This window comes from Astatotilapia calliptera, chromosome 14 (assembly GCF_900246225.1).
Source record: "Astatotilapia calliptera chromosome 14, fAstCal1.2, whole genome shotgun sequence".
Lineage (NCBI taxonomy): Eukaryota > Metazoa > Chordata > Actinopteri > Cichliformes > Cichlidae > Astatotilapia > Astatotilapia calliptera.
In genome coordinates this window covers 21,709,514-21,730,691 of record NC_039315.1, presented here as the reverse complement: position 1 = coordinate 21,730,691, position 21,178 = coordinate 21,709,514, and the positions used below count along the sequence as shown (strand labels likewise).

Here is a 21,178-nt window from a genome sequence, read left to right as displayed (position 1 = left end):
CTAAACCACCTCAGCTGGCTTCTTTTGATATGGAGTAGTGGCTCCATTCTGATCCCTTCTGCAATGACCCACCTCCTCACCATGGCTAAGTTTAAAATTAAAATATAAAATTCTCAAATAGAATTTGTAAAAAAAAAAAAAAAAGTGTCCTGCAAAAAGGGCGTCTGTCAAATAAGAATGTTTGAGCACTAATTAGGTCTATCTTTGCTCATCCCCTGCTGGCCAATTTAAAGAATGCAGGTTTATGGCCCTTCTGCACTGAGCACACTTCTCAGACCAAGAAGTGTTGTCCATAACCTTTGTTCTTTGTGTAAATGCTAAAAATCAGTGTTTCATTATAGCAGTCTTGTGAGCTAACTGATTAATTTACTCTAAACACAGTATACAGTCTTAACATCACACTACCTAGAAAGCTTACCTGTAAATATGTATGGAGGGTGACCTGAACAGTGTGCACTGCACTCTACCATCTACCATCTGCCTCATCAATCTTTGACTGCCCCCCCCCCCCCCCCCCCCCCTCTCTCTCTCTCTCTGGGGCATTTTATGATCAAGTGATTGTTTAACTTCAGGTTAAACATTGTAGATGCAGGTGTTTCTGTATAGAGAGATGCCGCTACTTGTAATTTCAATTACACCATTACATGTGAAAATTATATTTACAAGCCTCGCCTGTTCAGTTCCATTTAGTTATACATGGCTCATCTTTTGAAGCATTTACTTGCAGCTGATGTCAATTATTATTCATGAAACCTTGAAAAGCTAAGATTTGTAATTTTTTATTCTGCAACCCACAGACCGACTCCACAGACCAGGAAACAGAATCCTTTATAGGTGATTGATTTGCTCACTTCACAGGAAACAGTTGGACCTTTCTTAGTGGTAAAAGGACAGATGTTACTAATAACAGCAATGACCTATTCAACTGTTCCAGCACATGTTTTTCACATTAGACTTCGAGTAGGGGAGGCACAGGTGTATTAATGAGGCCTCGCTACATTTGCTTTGGGGCGGTCTGGCTTTTTTTTTCAGTGCTGGGCCACTGTTGAGGCTTACTGGGTCAATTAGTGGAACTTTGCCATCATTGGTTACAGCTGTGCTTTATATCTTTTACTGAAGAACAAGCACGTTGAAAAATCTAAACTGTAATAACTGTATTGTTTTCACTAGTGATGTTGACAAGAGGATATTTAGATCTAGATTGTGAAGAGCAATGAAAACACAGCAAGCATACACTCTGTATGATGTGGCTCCAAAATGACTTGGTATTTGTCTGTTATTTGTTGCCAATAGCTACATGTAATACTGCATTCAATTACTTAGTCTTGTAGCTTTGGGTGAGTCGCAAGATGCACAAACTGCCATCATATACAGTGGGCCAAAAAAGTATTTAGTCAGCCACCGATTGTGCAAGTTCCCCCACGTAAAATGATGACAGAGGTCAGTAATTTGCACCAGAGGTACACTTCAACTGTGAGAGACAGAATGTGAAAGAAAAATCCATGAATCCACATGGTAGGATTTGTAAAGAATTTATTCGTAAATCAGGGTGGAAAATAAGTATTTGGTCAATAACAAAAATACAACTCAATACTTTGTAACATAACCTTTGTTGGCAATAACAGAGGTCAAACGTTTACTATAGGTCTTTACCAGGTTTGCACACACAGTAGCTGGTATTTTGGCCCATTCCTCCATGCAGATCTTCTCGAGAGCAGTGATGTTTTGGGGCTGTCGCCGAGCAACACGGACTTTCAACTCCCGCCACAGATTTTCTATGGGGTTGAGGTCTGGAGACTGGCTAGGCCACTCCAGGACTTTCAAATGCTTCTTACGGAGCCACTCCTTTGTTGCCCGGGCAGTGTGTTTTGGATCATTGTCATGTTGGAAGACCCAGCCTCGTTTCATCTTCAAAGTTCACTGATGGAAGGAGGTTTTGGCTCAAAATCTCACGATACATGGCCCCATTCATTCTGTCCTTAACACGGATCAGTCGTCCTGTCCCCTTGGCAGAAAAACAGCCCCATAGCATGATGTTTCCACCCCCATGCTTCACAGTAGGTATGGTGTTCTTGGGATGCAACTCAGTATTCTTCTTCCTCCAAACACGACGAGTTGAGTTTATACCAAAAAGTTCTACTTTGGTTTCATCTGACCACATGACATTCTCCCAATCCTCTGCTGTATCATCCATGTGCTCTCTGGCAAACTTCAGACGGGCCTGGACATGCACTGGCTTCAGCAGCGGAACACGTCTGGCACTGCGGGATTTGATTCCCTGCCGTTGTAGTGTGTTACTGATGGTGACCTTTGTTACTTTGGTCCCAGCTCTCTGCAGGTCATTCACCAGGTCCCCCCGTGTGGTTCTGGGATCTTTGCTCACCGTTCTCATGATCATTTTGACCCCACGGGATGAGATCTTGCGTGGAGCCCCAGATCAAGGGAGATTATCAGTGGTCTTGTATGTCTTCCATTTTCTGATGATTGCTCCCACAGTTGATTTTTTCACACCAAGCTGCTTGCCTATTGTAGATTCACTCTTCCCAGTCTGGTGCAGGTCTACAATACTTTTCCTGGTGTCCTTCGAAAGCTCTTTGGTCTTGGCCATGGCGGAGTTTGGAGTCTGACTGTTTGAGGCTGTGGACAGGTGTCTTTTATACAGATGATGAGTTCAAACAGGTGCCATTCATACAGGTAATGAGTGGGGGACAGAACAGCTTCTTACAGAAGACGTTACAGGTCTGTGAGAGCCAGAGATTTTCCTTGTTTGAGGTGACCAAATACTTATTTTCCACCCTGATTTACGAATAAATTCTTTACAAATCCTACCATGTGGATTCATGGATTTTTTTTTCACATTCTGTCTCTCACAGTTGAAGTGTACCTCTGGTGCAAATTACTGACCTCTGTCATCATTTTAAGTGGGGGAACTTGCACAATCGGTGGCTGACTAAATACTTTTTTGCCCCACTGTAAATGACTGCAACTCAGAGACAGACTCCAAAACCTAATTATGTCAATCACTTAGACTCATGGTTACACAGTCACTTACACTGCTCAGTCTCCCAGAAACCTTTCTTGGTGATGTCTGCATAGCACTATTTATGTGTAACATCTAATCATGGTTTTTAGATGGAGCTTCTTTATTAAATGGCAAACTCTCGCATGACATCCAGCAGCATCCTTGAATTTACTAACTAATCAAAATTCAGTTCAAGATATGTTCATTTCCTTTTTAAGAATCACGTAGCCCGAAGCAGCTTTTGAGACATTTTCTTTATTTATCCTGAATAAAATCTTTTCAACACAGAGTAAAAAGCAATGCCCTTCATGTAAGTTCAATTAAATGCTTTTTTTTCTTTTCATTTTACCTAGTTTTGTTGCCATTTCAAATGAAACTGCCATTAATACTTTGACTGCTTTACCTTAGGCAGTTTTTGTGACATACTTTTCACATTGACCTGTTGGATTAATGCCAAGAAATAAAAATAAGCCCCATAAATGTCCTCAATTCTTTATTTCACTTGGTTTTTGCTTAGGGATATGGTTAGATTATTATTAGGAGAATTCATGAGATTTGAGGCCTGTACTTATCAATTTACAGATCCTTCTTTGATAAATCAGTAGCTTTAATAGCACTTTTTTTTTACATAAACCAGGAGAATATGATACATCCAATCAAACATTTCTCTGGAATGAAAGGTCAACCTACTTTAAGAGGATCACATGGATTAAGCAACAGTAATTATACCAGTTAAATTGTCTTTGTTGTAGCAAGAGACTTTTACATGAGGAAACGTCCCAACTGCATGCCAAACTGTCCCTTCAAAGCATATGTTACACTGCTGTAGCCCATTTTCTGCTGTAACTGAGAACAAACACCAAAAACAACAACAAAAATAACCTTTGACAGTCCCTAACATATTAATAGTACCACTATAACAATCGAAAAATATGGCTGGGAGCTGAGAGGCAAACAAAATTACTTAAAAGAGTAAGATGTGCAGTGGAATAGAACAAAACTAAAAAACACTAATTCAGAGAAAAAAGCGATATTTGTTGGATTTCTTTCTTAAGTACAAATTCTTGGAAAGAGCTCATGTGTCCATTAGTCATGTGAATGATAAAATGCATTATGGCTGCTTTCATCTTCCTTATCTGATTGTGTTTGTTTTGTGACTGTAGTGTCTTTGAGTTTTAATTTGTCTGTGCATGGTCCCACATTTCCATATTGGAGTGACTGGGTGCAGCTGTAGTGTGTTAGACCAGTTCTAATAAGCAGGGCACAGCAAGTCCCGGATCATAGGCTTTAGATAATTGTCTCCTTCCTATGCGGGTGTCCAACGAAGTAGAAAGGCTGCAGCACAAAATGACCCACTAGTGAACAAACAAACGTACACACCCACAAATGCTGTCAAATATGCGACGGTACAAAGCTTACTAATACAGCCCGACATTCAGGCACATAAGCTATTCAAACCGGATGAAAGAATATGGGAATTAAAGGTTTACAGTTGAGAGAACACACACGTCTGATCCATTTCATTTACTAACTGTTCAGATTTTCCAAATTGTACTTCAGGTTTAGTTTAGAGTCTCTGAAGGCACATCGGAGTCATCTAATTAATATGTAGAAATGCTAAGTCAAAATTTATAGTTGACTTTACTGTTAGCTTGACTTTTTCTTAAGGGTCAGATTATGAGCCGTAGCATGAAGTAACAGTACGGCACAGTAAAAAAAGCACACTACAGATGTGATGATTGCTTTGAGACTGTTGATGGAGAAGTATCGAGAAGGCCAGAGGATGTTGCAGTGCAGAGAGAAACTATGATGCATGACGAAGTCAGGAGTGCCAAAGAAGTATGTGAAGATGGTGTGGGACATGTATGAGTACAGCAAGACAGTCATGAAGTGTGCGGTAAGGGTGGGGGTGGGATTACATCAGGGATCAGATCTGCACTCCTTTATTTGCAATAGTGATGGACAGGTTCACAGATGAGGTCTCTGTGGATTATAATGTTTGCAGATGACACTGTGATATGTGCTGAGAGCACTGAGCAGGTGGAAGAGGGGATGGAGAGGTGGAGGTATGCTCTGGAAAGAAGACAGAATACAGATGAATGAGAAGGAGACAGGTGGAAATATGAACGTCTAAGGAGAAGCTGTAGTAAAAGTGGATGGGGGCAACCATTGAAAGCAACAGACATTACGTAATAGAGATGAAGAAGAGAGTGCAGGTGGGGTAGAGTGGATGAAGGTGAGTGTGAGGGATTATAGGGAAGGCTTAGGAGTTGGTAGTGAGACCTGCTGGTCAGAAAAACTAATAGGAAGCAAACCCTGACAGGCTCTTGAATTTAGATTATGTATGAGTCATTTCCAGTCAGCCAGTCTGCCAAACTGACTGTCTAATTGACGAAAGCAACGGACTCATTATTTTGTTTTGGTTTTCAGGCTTTTCGCTGCATTTTTTTCTCTGACTTTGTCTTTAACACTGCCCCTCTTTTTCTCAGTCAGTTTCCCCTTCTGTTTCATTTCCTCTCTTCCTGCTCTTCCATCTCTCCCCCATCATTTTTCAGTCTGTTTTTCTGTCGGATATTCCCTGCTGCCCCACAATCCATCAGTGTGAGCGTGACTAAATTGAACCGTTGACATTTCTAAAGTTGACAAATGTCCTACTAAAATAACACGGAATCATTCAGCCTTTCACCCGCACGAGACCACTTTTTTTCCCACTGTCACACATTTGCTTCTCCTCTCATACAAAAACCACTGTACACAACGGATTACACCTCTGAGGGTTCATTATGTGCATATTAGAAAAAGTGCTAACACAGTTGCTTTCTTGTGTAACAGTCATTATCCTCCTGATTACATTGGACCGGTGAAAGCGTTCACCCGTGTGAATTCGCTCACTAGCTCACCAGTGTAATAAGGTAGGTAATAATATGGCATATATTATTCTGATAAATCCCTACAAAACCAGCCATTTAAAACACATTCTCAGCCGCTGAAACGTTCAGGCGCTTTGAAGGGTAAGTAAATAATTTGTACAGTTCAAATTTTGGCACATCTAATAAGGATTTCATTGTAGCAGTAATTGTAGTAGTATTAGTAGTAATATTGTAGTTATATTAGACCATGTAGTCAATGAAAAACCTAGACACCAAAAATCCAAGTTTACATCTTAACAACGTTACTTTTGCGTTCAATTGATCCTTTATTGGTTGCAAATTTTCTTATTTCAGAAAGAAAATAAGAAAATCTTGATTTTTTCATTATTTCATGTTAGCAGGCAATCCACACAGTGCCACCAGACAAGACTGCTGTTAGGACCAAATGGAATATAACCAAGTACATTTACTCAAGTAATTTACAGATGTGTACTTTATTTAAATATTTCTAATACTACTTTCTGCTTTTACTTAAATGCTTACTCAAGTTTCTACATATTTTAAAGCTTTATTTTGTTATTCATTTTCAAAATAACTTGCATTAACATAGCTCAAGCTATGAAGCATCCAATAATCCAATAATATAACATGTATGATTCTGAAAACTGCCATCCTGAGAATGTTTCCCATACGTACTTTGAATATATTTTAGTTATGCAACTTCTGCTTTACTTCAGTAGGTTTGTAACTTGTATATAAGTTAAATCTCTAAATACATTGGAAAACTATAAAAACTGTTATCCAACATGTATATAGATTATGCCCAGTGTTCCCCGTGGTCTTTGTTCTTCTGCCACAGCATTTAATAAATCCTAGAAACGCCTCTGTACAGGCCTTTAAGTTCAAGTCGTTCATTTACACACATTTAGAGAAACAAGCAATAGCGACGCTGAGAAAAGTGACACTGACAGTGGCACGGTGACATCTAGTGGTGAATGATGGTTTGACATGAAAGCAGCATAATTCATACAATCACAAATCATCAAATGTGTAAAGAGCAGATTTCATGAAATCTGGTACTGTGTCAGATGTTTTACAGCTTAAATGTTATGAGATGTTATCACTTTGTATTATTATACTGATATTATCATAGGGCAGTAAACACTGAAAGCCTAAAGAAAGATTTTTCCGTGCAAAGTCAGTGACATGTATGGAGGGTCTAAATAAGAATTTAAGCGCTCTTTAGGATGAATGTAGTTCCATCAGCAAAAAAGAATACTTACAATACTCTACTGCCAGATTATTATTGACATTACAATAAAAAATACACTCTACATGTTCCAATTTCTGGTCTGACCTTAACACACAGAGTATGGTTTTGTTAGCCAGAAAAATAAATTCCAATCTTTCACACTCATTGCCACGTAAAAAAGAGCTCTCTGTTTCAGCTTGATGGCAAATAATTTGCCAATCTGCCTCCTGGCCAGGCTTTTGGATTTCAGTCTCAACTCGTTAGCATGTTTGGCCCGAGAACCAGGATTTACAAATTCTTCTTGCATCGAATTGGCTCTTAGGCCAGGACACCTACGTCACCCAGAATCCCCAGGAGTGGCCATTACTCAAAACTATTCATACAACATAGATGCTCGGTAGAATGGGAAAATGATTTCAACATTGCTGAGAGTGAACAGCTGCAACCTTCTGCTGCTGGACGATGACAGATTTCCTTTCCTCTCTTTATCTCGCTCACTTCCTTTTGCGTTACTCTCTCTTCTCTAATTTTGTCAGTTTGATGTCGCTTTTCTTTCACTTCTCGCATTTGACTTGTTTTTCCCGACCCTGACTTCTAACTTTAGCCTTTTTCTCCCTTCACTTTACTGTGATTTCTTACCCCTCTTTACATACCGGTACACACACACACACATACTGTACATACACAATTACACACAAGGGAACCCGACTCTGAAAATACATCTCCAAGAATAATGGCTGAAGAATTTTATTAGGGCCCTTTCACATTTCATGTGGAAAAGAATTCTAACATGCTGTTCGCTAACATAGTGTGTGTAGCACTCGGTCTGTATGTATGGTTATTTCGTCCAAATGTCACCAGGAGAGTGGATATACAGAAAATATGCTCTAGAGCTGTCACTTGTGAGGAAATGTCACAGTCAGAAGTGGAATTTCTGTTATTTTAAGGCTTGAAAATTAGCATTTAGGGTGAGCTTCTCCCATTGCAGAATTTTGCTCATGACAAGCTGCGGTGTCTCTAAACAACCAAAGAAATGTGGAAACCAACGGGTAGATGGAGAAGCGTGGAGATTGAATGACCTGTGGCATTCACTGGGGGAAAAAAAGAAAGAGAAAAAATTGGGAGGCTGTGTGCTCGAATGCACCCTCGAGTGAGAACACACATGAACTCACTATACAAAAACCACCATATAGGGTATAAATTTGAGAGAATTTAACTCCTCCTCTTGCTTGTCTGTGTTTGTGAATGCACATGTCAATGTGTGAACATGCATGTGCGTGTACTCTCACTCTCTCTGTCTGCATGTACCGGTGTGTGTATGTGTGTGCTTTAGAGGAGCCACATCTGGAAACAATAGAGAAGGAGATGCTGTCACTTTCCCTTTACCTCAGGCTTTCGAGTGTGTTCTTAAAGAAACACTCAGTTCACTCACAGTAAATTACAGGAAGGCAATCTGAGCTTCAGACTTAGATATTTGGACTCTCTCGCTTGCCGACGCACACACAGATGCTCTCGGGCACATACACACATTCATTCAGACAGTCTAACATGCCCAGAATTAATCAGTTTCTCCAGATGTAATTTTACCCCTGCACCAGTAAATTGCAGCCTTGCTTGTATTAAGTGTAATTGTAAAGCCAAATTACAGCAAATTTTGAAGTGAGAGTCTGTGTGTGCTTCTGCAAATACTCCTGTGTGTGCTGTAAACGTGTGCGTGTGTTGGAGGGGTTGAAAGTTCATAGCTGATAAGATGTGATTGATGGTAAAGTCGTGTTTACACAGCATAATCACTATGTTTACACTGTGGATTCAAATGGAATTTAGTGGATATAGAGCATTACTTATCCTAACCCAGAGTGAATGTTAAAAAGAAACGCAAACTCGATAAAAGACCTAATAGGGTTGCGTGCCGGCAAATAATTGCGCAAATTGTAAATGCACTTGTGTCTGAAAGACCATTAAAATTGAATTTGCCTCATTAGACAAGAGGTGGCAGCATTGTTCAACCCAGTAAGTAAACACATCCCAGAGGACGTGCAAGGATGTTATACTGCATGGGCCAAAAGCAAAACAGTAAAGCAGTTATCCATGGGTTCACTCATTCACACTACTTTTAAGTGGCCTTTATGAGTCATGGACTGTCTGTTTGTTTATACAAAACTACAATTTTATATGATAACAATCTTACATTTTAAATGTCTTACCATTACAATAGTATGCTCACTAACTGCACTCTATGACCAAACTCTACTCTTCTGTACATAACACTTACTTTTTTTAAGTTAATTTATTCACAACAGACGGGAAAGCATTTTTCAGTCACCTCAAATATAAAATTCTGCTTTGGTTATTCGAGTGATGACGATTTGAAAATAGGAAATATTTACCGTTTTACTTCTTTTGGAATATTTGTCTGTAATTTGAGTATCTTTGTGTTCAGGTAAAGGTTTACCTTTAAGCTTTAAAGAAACTGGAGGGCAATTTTCATTTTTTTTTCCGATGTGCAACGAAAAATGTCACTACAATGAAATCAACACTCATCAAAGTCAGAGGCACACATATACCCCGTCAGCATGTCAGAAAACAATTTTTTTTATTCTTCTGATACAAAACTGTTTTAAATAACAAACACATTTTAAAATTTGTTGTCATTTTTTTTACAAGGATAAATTAGCAATTTCATTATAAAACATTGACGATACTGACTTTTCAACACAGGGGTCAGTCCAGACCTTAAAGGCTGCGATCAGTGCTGGTGAACTGTCATTCATTCATATCGGGGTTTCTGGCAAACATTTAACAAATCGGTATAATCAGTGGTTCTCAATCTTTATTAAGCTTGACACATACGCACTGGGTTTCAAGGCACATTCTGTGATTGTTTGGAAATGTTACCTGAAGCTCAGTGTGGTCATAGGGTAGACCGCCAAAACATTCGCAGGGAAACTACATTAGCTCAGAGGGGAGGTGGTCAGAGGTTAATTTAATTCACTTTGAGTGAATGTAATGTTTGTTTGACTTTGGAAATGTAATAAATGTGCCAGGCTGCGCTGGTTTAAGAAACTTGAGGGGGTTCTAGGTTTCACCACAACCATTAAAAGTTGTCTCTTAATGTTAAAAAATGGCTCATATTTAACATATTTTGGGGCAATTGAATCCCCACAATGATTTTCTGTCCAATTCTAAACATTAAGCCAAAAACAGGGGTACGTGTGAGGCACTACAGTTACAGAGGACACACAGGAAGACAAAGCTCCAGGTCTTATATATTTCAACTGTTTGAAACAGACATTTCCTTATTCTTCTCAAATATGGAAGGCAAAATGTGACAGATATCACATATACTACAGATATAAAGGCTTGCAGAACTGCAAGAATGTTGCTGGGAAGATTGTCATGCAAATATACGGGACACAGGAGAAAATATCAGAATTTGGTAAATACAGCTCCAATCCAACTTGAGAGACAATAACTTGTTTTAGTCATCCATGAAAATGTGAAATACAATGAGCAATAATCTCTTCCTTTGAGGGTTTGATTGTCTGGGAAATTAGCCTTATAAAAAACACAGTCTAGGCAGAGAGACGGAGAGAGAGACATGATGTGACATTTATAGAGAAAGAAAATATACACACCAACAGACCAGAAAAGAAAAGCACACAAAAGAAGATGTTTGATTCCTGATACTGACCAAAATATAGTCATAAGTGAGCTGATGAACAAGATTTGTGGACAGAGAACCACGAGTACACTTTTATGTACAAAGGTTTTGGACAGTTTAGATGTTCAGATGAAGAGTAATGTCAAAATATCATGTCAGGCATTTACTGGTCCTACATTCAATCTGCAGCAGCACAACGAGAATCAGGAAGGACTCTCATCAGTGGCTAAAAGAATTGCTCTAACCTCCACATATCTGTGCCATTCAGGGATAATGTGATTAAACAGGAGGAATAAAAGAATTAAAATCCATCTAAGGACTCAGGTATGACACGTATCTTCATGCAGCATATACTGGGCGTAACTATACTTATGACAACTGGTGCTGTTTTAGCCCACAAATATGCCCCTTTGGGGCCCATGTGGGGTCATTGCGGACCCGTAGAACCCACAAGGAGGTCAGTGCAGGTTTTTTGTAGGTACACCAACTATAGCTTGCCCACAAAAAAAACACATGGGGATTCAAAAGGGCAAATCTGCTATGGGCCCAATATAAGCTAGCCATCATGGGCTACACCTGGGTTATTTTCTGGTCAGCCATCACTGGGATACCCACAGAATTCCCTTTTTTGGGACCCAAAGGGGCAAATGTCCCATTGGCCCCACATGGGCTTACTTACATTTACCTCACATTTGGGGGGGGTTGTGTGTTTTGTGGGCCACAGCGCGTAAAACTGCTGTGGGCCCTGCGTGGGCACACCCACATGGGGTCCGTGGAATAGCCGTGGTTGCTCTGTCCACACAGTTTACCCACAGCTACAGTCCACAATTCACCCTCTGTGGGTCCACACCTAATACAGACCGCTTGTCTTCACTTTACTTTTATTGCCAAACATTTTGACAGTGATATCTGTGTGAGCACATGCATGTCTCTGTGACGGCCCTTTGCTGTTGCGTAATGTGTATTATGGCAAGTGATTGTCTAATAACCTCAAATTCTCTAACCGTAACCCTGCCATAGAGACAATATTTGGGTAAGAACAGAGAGAATAATTTAATTTCCTGAATTTCATGGCGACTTGAGAGCATATACGGATTTCCAGGAAAACTATACACATCACTGGAAGTTAGCCGAGCTCCTCGTAGAAAAGCACAAATTCCTTCATTTCCCAGGACATCTTAGCAATTACAAATTTATGGGGCAATAAAAGTCACAGCTGGTATTACCAGGATTCATTGCGGTGTGGTGACTACCTCAAAATGTTTTCTTTTCTTTGCACCTACATCTGACCAAACTCTCCCCATCAATGAGGCTGTGCATATAAATGTGTTGTATAATGATTCACTTTCAGTCTTACCAATGCTTTCCCAACCCTTCACATATTATATCTCTATAGTGCATAAAACAGCTTAGAGCTGGTTTCCCAAAAAATTCTGAGAATAAAATTAACTGTTCTCTTGAACTGAAAAAAGTATAGTTCCCCAAAAAAGCAGAAAAATATAACCAAATAAGGCAGTGTATCAGATTCTCAGTACACTTTGTCTGATACGCTCAATGTGGAGGGGGTTTTAAAGGTATCGGGTGCTTCTTGGAAACTTCAGCCCACACCTATATGATACCTGCTCCAGTGTAAAATTTAAAACTTGAAGGAGACCCTAAAAGGACACAATGGCGTTAGGGTTATTTGTATTCAGCAGGTTCAGTCTCTTCTGCTGAGGCTCTGGAGAAAAGAGCGACAGAGAGGTAGACGTGGTGCTGTACAGCTTATTGGTGTCCGGTCTGCTTGATGATGCTTTAGTTCTGCCTTTTCCATCTCTCTTTTTCCTTAATTTGTTTTGCTTTCTCCAGCTCTCTGAGCAAAGGAAGTCTATCAAGGTAGAGAGGCTATTGTTGCTACTAATGTATGACTCTCATCTTGTCTCCTTCATAGAGGCACATGGTCAAGGACTGTCTTTACTTTGATGATGCAATTACATCCAGAGGCTGTTTTGGTGATATTCCTGCAACGTTCCTGTGCCACATTTGCAATCTCCGTCTCATCTATTGATTATCTGACCTCCTTCATTCGTCAGAGTGAGTTTCTGTACATGAGAGAGAAACAAGCAGAACTCCATTCCTGTCCATTCTCTCCTTCTTTCTCCTCAGACCACCGTCTCATTGCCTTTCCCTGGTTTGATCCAGCTCTCGCCCGGTGCCCTCTTGCCACCTCGGCTCGCTCTGCTGTCCCTGAGCAGGCGCGCAGAGCAGCGCTGCCAGGTGTGGAGGGTTTTTGCTGACCAGATCCACATGCCCGACGTGATGCCCACAAGCAGTGACATGAAGATTCGAAGCATCTCTGATGCCACATATGAGTCCTGGGTGCTGGCCCTGAACTCCCCCCAGTTAGAGAGTTGGTAAAGATAACAGCCAATAACGGTGGATGCTGGAACGGTGTAAAGAACAGAAAACACTCCAATCTTCACCATTAAACGCTCCAGCTTGTCTGTTTTGGCACCGTCCTTCTGCAGATTGGAGCGAATCTTGAAAAGAGCCACAAGGCCAGCACAGATGAACAGAGTGCCTGAGGAGGAGGGAGGAGGACATGTGAGGACCACCAGATTGAAAATTGTAATGAGAAACTGAGTATGTTAAAGAAACGCTGAGGAAGAAGAACAAAGTAGAAAATAAGGAAACCCAACATAAGCAGATGAATGAATACCAATATTATGCTTTAATTACCTATAAGCAGGTACGTGGCCAGTGGTGCAACCACAAAGCCTGTGAGTGCTTCCTGCTGCTGGTTGCCAACATAGCAGAGCCCAGTCAGGTCATCTGCATCCACCAGTCTCATGATGAGGATGACAATGGTTTTAACTGCTGGAATGGCCCATGCAGCTATGTGGAAATAGGAGCTGTGCATTTCTATAGCCTCATGGCCCCACTTTAGTCCTGCAGCCAAGAACCAGGTGAGGGTCAGGATTACCCACCTGGAAGAGAGAGCAGACAAAGGAGCGATATAAGCAACACATTTTCCTCATGGGTACACTTATCAGATTATCTTTTTCTTTTTATAGTGAATAGAAATCATCTGTTTCTAGAAACTAAGATACTTAGAAAAAACCATAGGCTCCTGATTACTGTTGGAACGACACATAATTTTTCATTTATGTAACTTTTTCATAACCAATCAGGTGGATATGGCCAGTCCTCAATTATAATTAAGTTATCCTGACACCGGCTAGCCATGAGTTGCATAATACAGGGTTATGATCATATTTTAGGAGAGAGTGAAGTCATTGGTCTGTTGCTTTTCCAAATAAGGAAGAGTGTAGGCAAACAGGAAAGCAGGGCCCAAGCAAAAAGGAAGAAAAACAGCTGTAACAGCAGTGTTTCCATTGCAGGACAGATTTAAGAAGTGTCACTTTTACCTTTGCATGTGTCGGAAATGAACCCAAATGGTACATGGGTTATGAGACAGGGCAGTAAGACTTTAAGGAAAACAGGATGCAAGTCTCATATTCCAATTGTTCTAGCAAAAGGCATTCCCAGCTGCTGATGACAATGATTAAACTGGGGAAAAGAGATGAAGGATTTATAAAAACTCAGTGTTTATTTGCACTAACCAGAGAGAGGACGCCATGCCAAAGAAATAAAGGAGGAGGAAGACTATGGAACAGCCGGTGCTCTTTAATCCTTCTTGTACCAGAATTGGCACTGCTGCAGCATCCAGATCGCAGGAAACACGTTCCCTCCCAAGAGTCAGTCGTACCTGTTAAATGACATAGAACAGAAAGGGAAAAGAGGTGAGGCTGAATTAATCCCAGAATAAAGTAAAAAGAGAACGAATCGTCTTTCTTTCTAAATGCAAAGAGGCAGAGCTGGAGATTACTGAATTATCTCAACGCAGTGATGAATCAAAAAGGGCTTTTAGTATTTAATCACTGATGTAACATTTTGAAAACTCAAAAACAAACTGTACTCTTGTTGGATTATGTTCAACTGCTGGCCCTGGTACTCTACAACATTTTTATAAAATATAAAAAATAATCAATATCCAAAAACTGGTCCATAAGGTGCTCATCTGATTATTTTTGATGAAATAGCTTTATTGATTTGCTCACAACAAGTGAAATTAAATAGATCAAAATTATTACTAAACCTCCTGCTTACCAGGTAGGCTACGCTGTACAGGTTACAGCACATGGAGAGAAAGATGATGGGCCTTTCTGGGTAGGAGAAACGCTGAGAATCCAAGAGAAAGGTCAGGACTGTCAGAGTGGTTGAGAGGAAGCACAGCACAGCCCACACTGCCATCCACGCATCCGTGAACACTTTGGCCCCTCGCCTGTAGAGCCCGCTATCGTAGCCGCACTGCAGCGTACAGCTTTCAGTCTGTTTAAGCCAAGTATATTGGTCAGGTGCAGATCCCAGGGCGTGACACTCCTCTTGGTGGGGAGGATGGCGGACGGGCTGGTATGGAGGGTCTTCATCCCCTGGACCCTCCATACACATGTGGTTGTGGTCGTTTTGAGGTGGGAAGAGGCTGCAATTGAGCTCCTGGGCAGAAAACATAATGGGTAATGTCAGTAATGGATTTAAACGTTTCTTGGTTTTCCACATTGCTAAACTATATCCTGAACTTCTATTTTTTTAAGACATGCATGATGTCTTTGATGGTGATACGACTCACCTCAGGCCATATGAAGCCAAACTCGTGGAGCACGGGGAGGCATTTTTTCTTGACCGACAGACACATGCTGCCACATGGACCAATAGGGATGGGAACCTTGTCTGTGCACATTGGCACATAAACTGAGCACAAGAAGAACTGTTGGAAAGTGGAGATAAAGAAATACATGTTTAACATGTGATCCTTTGTGAATGTAATCAAGTTTGGCAAACTATGTTTTCTGTGATGAGATTTAAAATCATGGAGCAGGGAGTGACTGCAAAGCAACTTTTGATAGAAAAAGCAATGTCACACAGACAATATATTAGTCTAATACTAATATACTGGCACATATGCACTTCTCTTTGGGGAGATTGTTCACAATACTCTCATCGATGTCTGCAGTTGTGTTAGGGAACCACAGCCAAGTAGGTGCATGGTCAAGTTGTGTCTAATTTGTCAAACACATTGCCGGAAGTTCAGGAACAATGGCCACTCATCATTTTCCTGTTCAGCATAACTCAAACATAAGGTATGGGCAGAAAAATGAAGGACAACCAACATAAAGCTTCTTACTTAAGGTGTTGGTCCATTACATGGCTGTCAGAAGTGCTTCAATAAGCCTTGGCACTGATTCTTCAAGTGGAGGCATGGAAACTACTCTTCTAAAGGATTTTCACTCATTGGTTATTTTTAATGATGCTAATGGGGAATGCTGTCTAAAACATCTGTCCAGAATCTCCACAGATGTTCACCTGGGTTGGCACCAAGTGACTCTAAACCCCCAGTATATTATTCAAATCATTTTCACTCTAATCAAATTATTCAGATACCCTTTCTTCACTTGAAAAGGCCAATACTATCAAGATAGAAGTGTTTCATCATAATATAAAGGGGATCCCTCGGAACAACTCTGAGTTGGAGTGACCCTTCCCTCCAAGGCCTCTTCAGAAGCAGGACAAAAGCTAATGCGCCACACCCAACAACAGTTAATAATTTATAAAATGAATACAAGTTGAACTGTAGTGAAATAAGAGCCAGCATGATATCATCTGTAAATGCTTGTTTATTTTCAACCACAATAATCATTATCATTCAACTTGGCCCTTTTATAGTCCAGCTCAAGTGGGCCTCTTTGGGGTCCACCCGACAGCTCGAGAACCACGGCTCAAAAGGGGACAAGTGGACGCTAATGATGCCAGCAGCACTCCTCCCATAGAATTCTCAAAGCAGTGAACTCTAGAGGGCTTTTTCATCCTCTGTGAAGTATAAGGAATATATATGAATATGTATATATGAATATCAGAAGTTTTTGCCCATTAAAAACTGGCACTAGTATTGGCCCCAAACCCCACTAGCAGGCTCCAATTCCAATTCATCTAGAGCAGGGGTGTCAAACTCAAATACACAGTGGGCCAAAATTCAAAACCGAAACAAAGTCGCGGGCTAAGGTTAATATTTATTGAAATATATTTATTCCTCCAGATATAAGAATGAAGCTTTTCTTATGGACTCAAACACGTTTTGCTGAAAAACTGAATATGGAACAAGCAAAGCTTAATACTAAACAATATATATATTAGCTGTATAATACTAGTAGGCCAGCTCTAATAGTCATTTGTATGGCTTCGCCAAATTTGGCCCGCAGGCCAGAGTTTGACACCTATGATCTAGAGAAAGTGAAAGCAACAGTATACTTAAGCCAGTTTCAATTAAACACTGAAATTGCAGTAGGAGCGCAACAGTTATCCAATCTTATGTCATAATTTTTAAGACTTTGATCCACTTCAATCAAACTGTGAAGCACAAGGTAAATTGTGTCATTTGTGTGGTGTATTTTAGAGGAGTGAAAACAGTGCTGTGGCCCTGCAGGCTTTCTGTATATTACAACTGGATTACAGCTGCTAACTGTACAGTACTCCCACATGTGTCTCCTCCAGCTACTTGCATATACATCTCGCTATCCTGCTGCTTTTTCTGCTCCGACTTTCATTACATTGCATCACCTCTTCTATTAGTAGCTCTCTATTTTCACCTCTAATAAGGAATGCCACATCTTGAGTCAAGACAGAGAGAGTCAACACTAACCTGCTCCAAGGTTACGCATACAAATCCGTACCATCAAAAACAATCTGTGATGATTACAGCAGCGAGGGCATGTGCCGTGTAATGCTGCATGATCCCCCTGATCTAAGCCTGAGTTTTATTCTGTCCCATGGCAATAGTTTTGAAATAGATATCTAAGTCAGTGTTATAAAGATAGTGAACAGTCTGGAGTCACATTTGACTGTGTGCAGACATTCTGGCAGCAGTGAGGGAAGAAGTACTCTGGGGTTACAGAGGGTAGCAATTTTAAGTGATTTCATGCATTTATAGTGAAATCTGTTTGAAGCCAGAGTGTAAAATTGTACCAGGCTCATGATATGAAAACACACAGAAGCAGAAAGTGCATTTCACTCAGCTACCATGAGATAACGGAAACAAGCTCTAGGCACTTGGAGTGGTTAAAAAAAAAAGTGCTGGAGTAAAAGGTTTGATGCTGTTTTTCCATTTGAAAAATATCAAAATATGTATTGGGCCACAGCAGGAACTACATGTTACAGAACTGCAGCCTTGATCCAGTTATAAACAAATCGCAGCTTGAAATTGGCCCTTGAACGGAGCCCAAATGAAACATGAATCCAACAAGGGTGTCAAGGTTGGGAAATAAATATCAGGGAAATGTTATACAACTCTTAGTGTCTGTGAGAATTTACTGGCGGGGAAAAGTTAAAATTGTTGCCTCTGTGCACTGAAGCATGTTTGAGATATAAACAAATTTAATATACATTGAATGACTGAGCTACTGTTCTGCTACATATCTACAAGCAGACAATGTTGACTTGTCTTCTGATAATGAATCAGCGACTCGTTACCACGGCAATATCAAAATCACTAATCCGAGTCTAAGAAAACGTCCTTTAAACTCTCAGCTTATTACACTGTTCCCTGCTCAGCATCTGGGTTGTCATGTAGTTTCACTGGTCTGGCCCAAAGTGGCCTTTATGTGGCCAACAATGTAAAATGAGTTTGACATCCCTGTTATAGTGTTTCTCACCAAAAACAGAGAATGTCTGCTCTTGAATTTTATTGAAGACCTGCCATCCTGAATAATTGTGACTTGATAAAATGCAGTCAACCCAGATGTTGTAATATTGTCTTGGTTTGACTAAAGCATTCAAAGAAGTTCATGAGACATACAACACATGTTATACTTCAAATAATTCTCACGGTGGGCTCTGCATACTCAAGCGGTGACAGTAACCTCACATATTCTGGGTGTTTTCCCTGACTCTTGGTAACCTGAGTCCTGTCACTTCACTGCGAAAAGCTACTCCGGTTACTACTCAGGAAGCCTCCCATTAGAGCAAATGTTAAATGATACGGTTCCTCTTTCTCCTTTCTCCCTCTTTAGCATCTGTGTGTGTGTGTGAGAGAGAAACTGGGTTGTCAGCTAAACTCACTGGACAATTTACAACTGGAGGAGGACAGTTTGGCTTCATACTGCAGTTGCTTCTTGTTCTGTGTGGTTGTCTAGTACACACTGTATGCTTCTTAAGCAGTGTATTAATTTAACATGCCAAAATATTTTTTTACCCCTATTTCCCAACAGCTGCACACAGCAATAAGTCACTCTAACGCTGTAATAAAATCACATGCCACTCCAGACAGGGCAGTGGACTTAAAATAAGGACCGAGGGAGGAAAAAAGCACTTGGAAAGGTGTGGGCTTGGTTTCATGTCAGTGTACGGGGATGTCTAGACGATCTGGACATGCTTGCATGCCTTTGAAACTGGGCGTCTCTAAATAAAAGGAATAAAAGCAAATTATAGAAAAATGTAAACACCACTTGTCCACACTGAAACTTGCCATCTCTAAAAGAAATCTCTGATGTGCCACCAGCTGCTCCAATAATTGAAAATGAAATGACACATAATTGGTCCAATCTTTTTCTTTTTTCCTTACATGGTGCAGGAGTCAAACAAGCAGCATTTGTTTTATGACACTGAGGGCATCATTGTTAACAAGACAGTGCAGTATATAGCACTAAAGACTCAGCTGTTGCTGTGAGGGGCATGAACTCAGAATGTCAACAGACAGAGGGGGCATTTTCAATGAATTTAGCATGACAGCCTGGCACAACAGGAAAGGAAGGAAGGCACGGAGCCCCCAACTCCCGCCCGATCCTCTTGACTTCGTGGGAATCAACCCATGTTATGGCCCTCATTATCACCGGGGCCATCAGTCTGATCAGTTCGCGGTGCTGCAGCTCTGTCATGCGCTTTGAGACAAACACACTGCTTTCTCTCTTTGACGCACGCAAATAAATATAGCGGAGATTCCAGACTGAGCCATGCTTTTTTTAGACCAGGCTTGTTCCTAAATTTGTGCACGTTAATGGTGTATTATTATCATCATCATTATTATTATATTTGCATGCTGGTTATTCTACTTTGTTGTGGTGGCTTGACATCAGTCGCTACGATTTGCATGGGTCCACTACCTTGAGTTGACTTGAGCAGCCGTACTGAATGAGCGGCGTGAACGTGGTCAGTTGCAGCTCTGCGTCCGACTGCAGAACGTTGCCGACCAGGTTGGGCATCTTGGTGACGTTGTAACCGAGACCCTGGCACATGCTGATCCGGATCGGGTCGCAGGTCATCTCCTCCACCTCATCGCCAAAAGCCCTGACCAAGCAGAGCGGAGCGACCAATCCGGATAAGAGAAGCACTGCTGACCCCGTGAGCGACACCATCATCCCGGGCATGGTCACCCTGATATTGAGCGGCTGCCCCTCTGTAAATGTTGCCACAGTTATTATCTCGTCAAACACAGTCGGGTTAAGTCGCCCTGGAACCTAGAGCGGCGTTTGTAGTCCAGCTGGAGCGGAGTGCGTGTTCGTCCGTGCGCTCTGGGAGCTACACAATCCCACTCTGAGCCATTCAATAGATTCAAATATCCTGAACGCAGCAGTGGATCATTGCGATATCAAAAGCGCGTGTTTTCAATTAAAATAACGTGCGCACTTGCAGTTTGAGAAACAAACAAACAAAACTGCATCTTGATAAATCCTCAAGTCCTTCTTATGACGTCTCCCGTCAGTAACTCCGTGTGGGAAAGCGCAGCGGACCGACAAAACATACAGCGGGACTGATTTTATGCCTACTGCTTCCAAGCGTCCAGCATTAAACTTTATTGTGTCTGTGAAGGGAGACTATTTTCCTCGTCCAGAGAAAAGCCGACCAATCCAAGCACAGGAGTTGGGTTTCCCTGACCAACCCCTGGCCAGGTGGGCGGGATCCAAGAGAAAAATAGAAGAGCGAGCTTCATCCACTCCCCTCTCCCCTTTATACTCTCTACCCCCTCTCGCTCTTTCCTTTCCTTCAGCATTTTGCCTTCTCCCGACTCATTTCCTTTTTCATGGTTTTCTTTTCTTTTCTCATTCTTCTCACTGTGTTTCCTCTCCGTTCCCCCTAAAAAGAAAATGAGAAGCATTCCCCAGCTAATTCTGACAATATCCAGAACGTGTATTTTGACCGGCTGATGTGGTCTACATATAATTTTATTGGCTGTATTTTTAGAAAATATGCATCTGAAAAGTAGATTTAGTGTGTGTGTGTGTGTGTGTGTGTGTGTGTGTGTGTGTGTGTGTGTGTGTGTGTGTGTGTGTGTGTGTGTGTGTGTG

General features: G+C 41.1%; 1 protein-coding gene across 1 annotated transcript; it reads right to left on the bottom strand.

Annotated features, from left to right (window-relative positions):
- Positions 1-9,757: 9,757 nt before the first annotated feature.
- Positions 9,758-20,715, bottom strand: fzd4 (frizzled class receptor 4). Its single transcript, XM_026192652.1, has 6 exons — positions 19,997-20,715; positions 15,475-15,612; positions 14,955-15,341; positions 14,408-14,553; positions 13,524-13,771; positions 9,758-13,365 (listed from the first exon to the last, which is right to left on the bottom strand). Exons 1-6 carry the CDS (start codon positions 20,258-20,260, stop codon positions 12,947-12,949), a joined length of 1,602 nt encoding a protein of 533 aa, XP_026048437.1. The 5' UTR covers positions 20,261-20,715; the 3' UTR covers positions 9,758-12,946.
- Positions 20,716-21,178: the final 463 nt, after the last annotated feature.